The 2,480-nt window shown below is 61.9% G+C and overlaps 1 protein-coding gene across 1 annotated transcript in view; it reads left to right on the top strand.

The window, feature by feature from the left end:
* Positions 1–61: 61 nt before the first annotated feature.
* Positions 62–2,480, top strand: part of PTSG_13070 (uncharacterized protein) — a gene marked incomplete at both ends in the record, with an annotated part of 3,362 nt that continues 943 nt past the window's right edge. The window contains one exon of the mRNA XM_004988067.1: positions 62–2,458. Within this exon, the coding sequence (XP_004988124.1) occupies positions 62–2,458 (2,397 nt within the window). The remainder of the gene's footprint in view (positions 2,459–2,480) is intronic.

Genomic DNA, 2,480 nt, shown 5'->3' with positions numbered 1-2,480 from the left:
GGCTGCAGCAGTTGGAGCAGCAGATGCGTGTTCACGCACACAGCCGCAGGCAGGCGGCTTCATGGCAAGCGCACCGCCACGCAGAGGTAGAAGACGCGGCTTCTCCAACAACAGCAACAACCACGGACGCCAGGGACGCAACAATGGCAACAGCAACGGCAACAGCAACGGCAAAGGGCGCCGCTTCCGTGGCAACTGTCACTACTGTGGCAAGTATGGACACCGTGCAGCAGAGTGTCGCAAGAAGCAACGCGACAACGGAGCAACAGGCTTCACTGCACAGGCACAGCATCAACATGGTCAAGACGCAGCAACCTTCGTCGCTGCCACAGCTACTACACCCACGCAGCTGCATGACCCACTCACGTGGCTTGCAGACACGGGTGCTTCACACCACCTCACCTTCGTCAAGGACGCCTTCGTGGAGCTGACACCGCACCTGCAACAGCACCATCCACGCCACATCACTGCGTTTGGCGGCACACGTGTGCCCGTGCGCGGTGTTGGCTCTGTGCTGTTGCATGCACGCACGACGAGCGGAGCTACGATGCAGATTGTGCTACAGGAGTGCCTCTACGTGCCCGAGGGCCAGGCCAACCTCATCGCCCTCGGTCGTCTGACTAGGGACAGTAGCGGCAGGCCAACGGGCCACTCGCAGCGTGATGGCGCTGATGGGCACTACGTGCGCTTCAGCCACGGAGCCGAGGTCAAGCTGAAGGAGCGCAGCAGCCTCCGATGCTGGCCCATTGTTGCTGTTGGTCCATCCACGGCACACGGTCTCACTGCCGATGCCTGCAAGCAACCACAGCAACCCACAGCAGCTCCTGCAGCCCAGAGCAAGGCGCAGACACCATCGATGCATGAGGTACTTGGCCACCGCAACGACAACGACGTGCAGCAGTACTGCAAGCTGATGGGCATCGATGATTGCAACGCCATCAGCAGCAAGCAGTGTACAACGTGCGCAGTGACCAAGAGCACTCGTCACAGCGTCAGCAAGCACGCGGAGCGCACACAGGTGCCCGGCGAGCGCATCCACGCCGACATCGTCGACTGGACCGCGGACTCACCCACGGGCAAGCGCTACAGCCTCGTCATCGTCGATGAGGGAAGCAAGCTCCTGCATGCAGTCCATCTCAACGCCAAGAAGGACGCAGTTGCCGCGTTCCAGTCTTTCCTGCGCGAGACCAAGCTCCCCATCTCGCCCACAACAACAGCACTCCAGACGGATTCCGATGCCATCTTCCTCGGAGCTGACTTCCAGGCCATCGTCAAGAAGCACCTGAAGCAGCACCAGCAGTCCCCGCCGTACACCCAGGCGCAGAACGGCATCGTCGAGCGACAGGTGCGCACCCTCTCCGACATGGTGCGAGCCATGATCACGGGTGCAGGCCTCGACGCATCGTACTGGAGCCTCGCCTGCAACCACGCCCTGCACATCCTCAACAACATGCCTCGCCCTTCCCTCCACGGCAAGACACCGCTGCAAATTGTCACGGGCTCGCTGCCCAAGCACGTGCCACAGCTGCACGTCTTCGGGCAGCCGGCCGTCGTCCACATCAGCACACAGCGCGGTCGCCTGCAGCCCAAGGGTCGTCGAGGCATCTACGTCGGCCACAACAGCAGCAGCAACAGCCACCTCGTCTACTTCGCAGACACAAACACCGTTGTGTCCTCCATCCACGTCCGCTTCCTTCCCTTCTCCAAGGCCGATGATGTCGTGGATGAGGGGGAGGAGCAAGTGCAGACATCCACGACATCGTCCATGCTCCAGCTTCCCAGTGCACGTGACAGCAGCAACAGCACCACTGACGGTGAGCCACCAACGGTTCACATCGACGAGGACCAGGACGAGGATGTCGAGACAGACTTCCTGCTCACGGACTTTGACGCCGACAGCAGCAGCGACACCAACGACGCCAACTACGATCCAGACACAACAGATGCAAGCGACACGGAGGCAGGCGCGTTCACAGCAAGCAGCAGTGGCGACACCAGCCTCACGGAGCCTGCAAGCATCAAGCAGGCACTCAAGAGCCAGCAACACAAGCAGTGGACTCAGGCATGCTTGGAGGAGATCGGGGCCATGGAGCGCAACGGCGTCATCAAGCTCATCCCACGCAGCGCCGTGCCACGGCAGCACACGCCTCTCAAGTCACGCTTCGTCTTCAAGGTGAAGCGTGATGCTGAGGGCGCGCCGACGCGCTTCAAGGCACGCTGGGTCGCCAAGGGCTTCAGCCAACGACCGGGCATCGACTTCGACCAGACCTACGCCCCAACACCAGCAGCCAAGACCATCCTCACTGTGCTCGCCGTCTCCCTGCAACGACAGCACCAGCTGCACCAGCTCGACTTCAAGTCGGCTTACCTGCAGGCTGATCTCAAGGAGGAGCTGTACATGGAGCTGCCGCCGCACTTCACCGACATCGGCGACGGCGCCCAACGCTACGCGGGCAAGGTGTGCCGGCTGCTCAAGCCGC

This window comes from Salpingoeca rosetta (genome assembly GCF_000188695.1).
Source record: "Salpingoeca rosetta unplaced genomic scaffold supercont1.38, whole genome shotgun sequence".
NCBI classification, from domain to species: domain Eukaryota; class Choanoflagellata; order Craspedida; family Salpingoecidae; genus Salpingoeca; species Salpingoeca rosetta.
The sequence above is the reverse complement of the archived record's forward strand: the minus strand, read 5'-3'. Positions and strand labels throughout refer to the sequence as shown.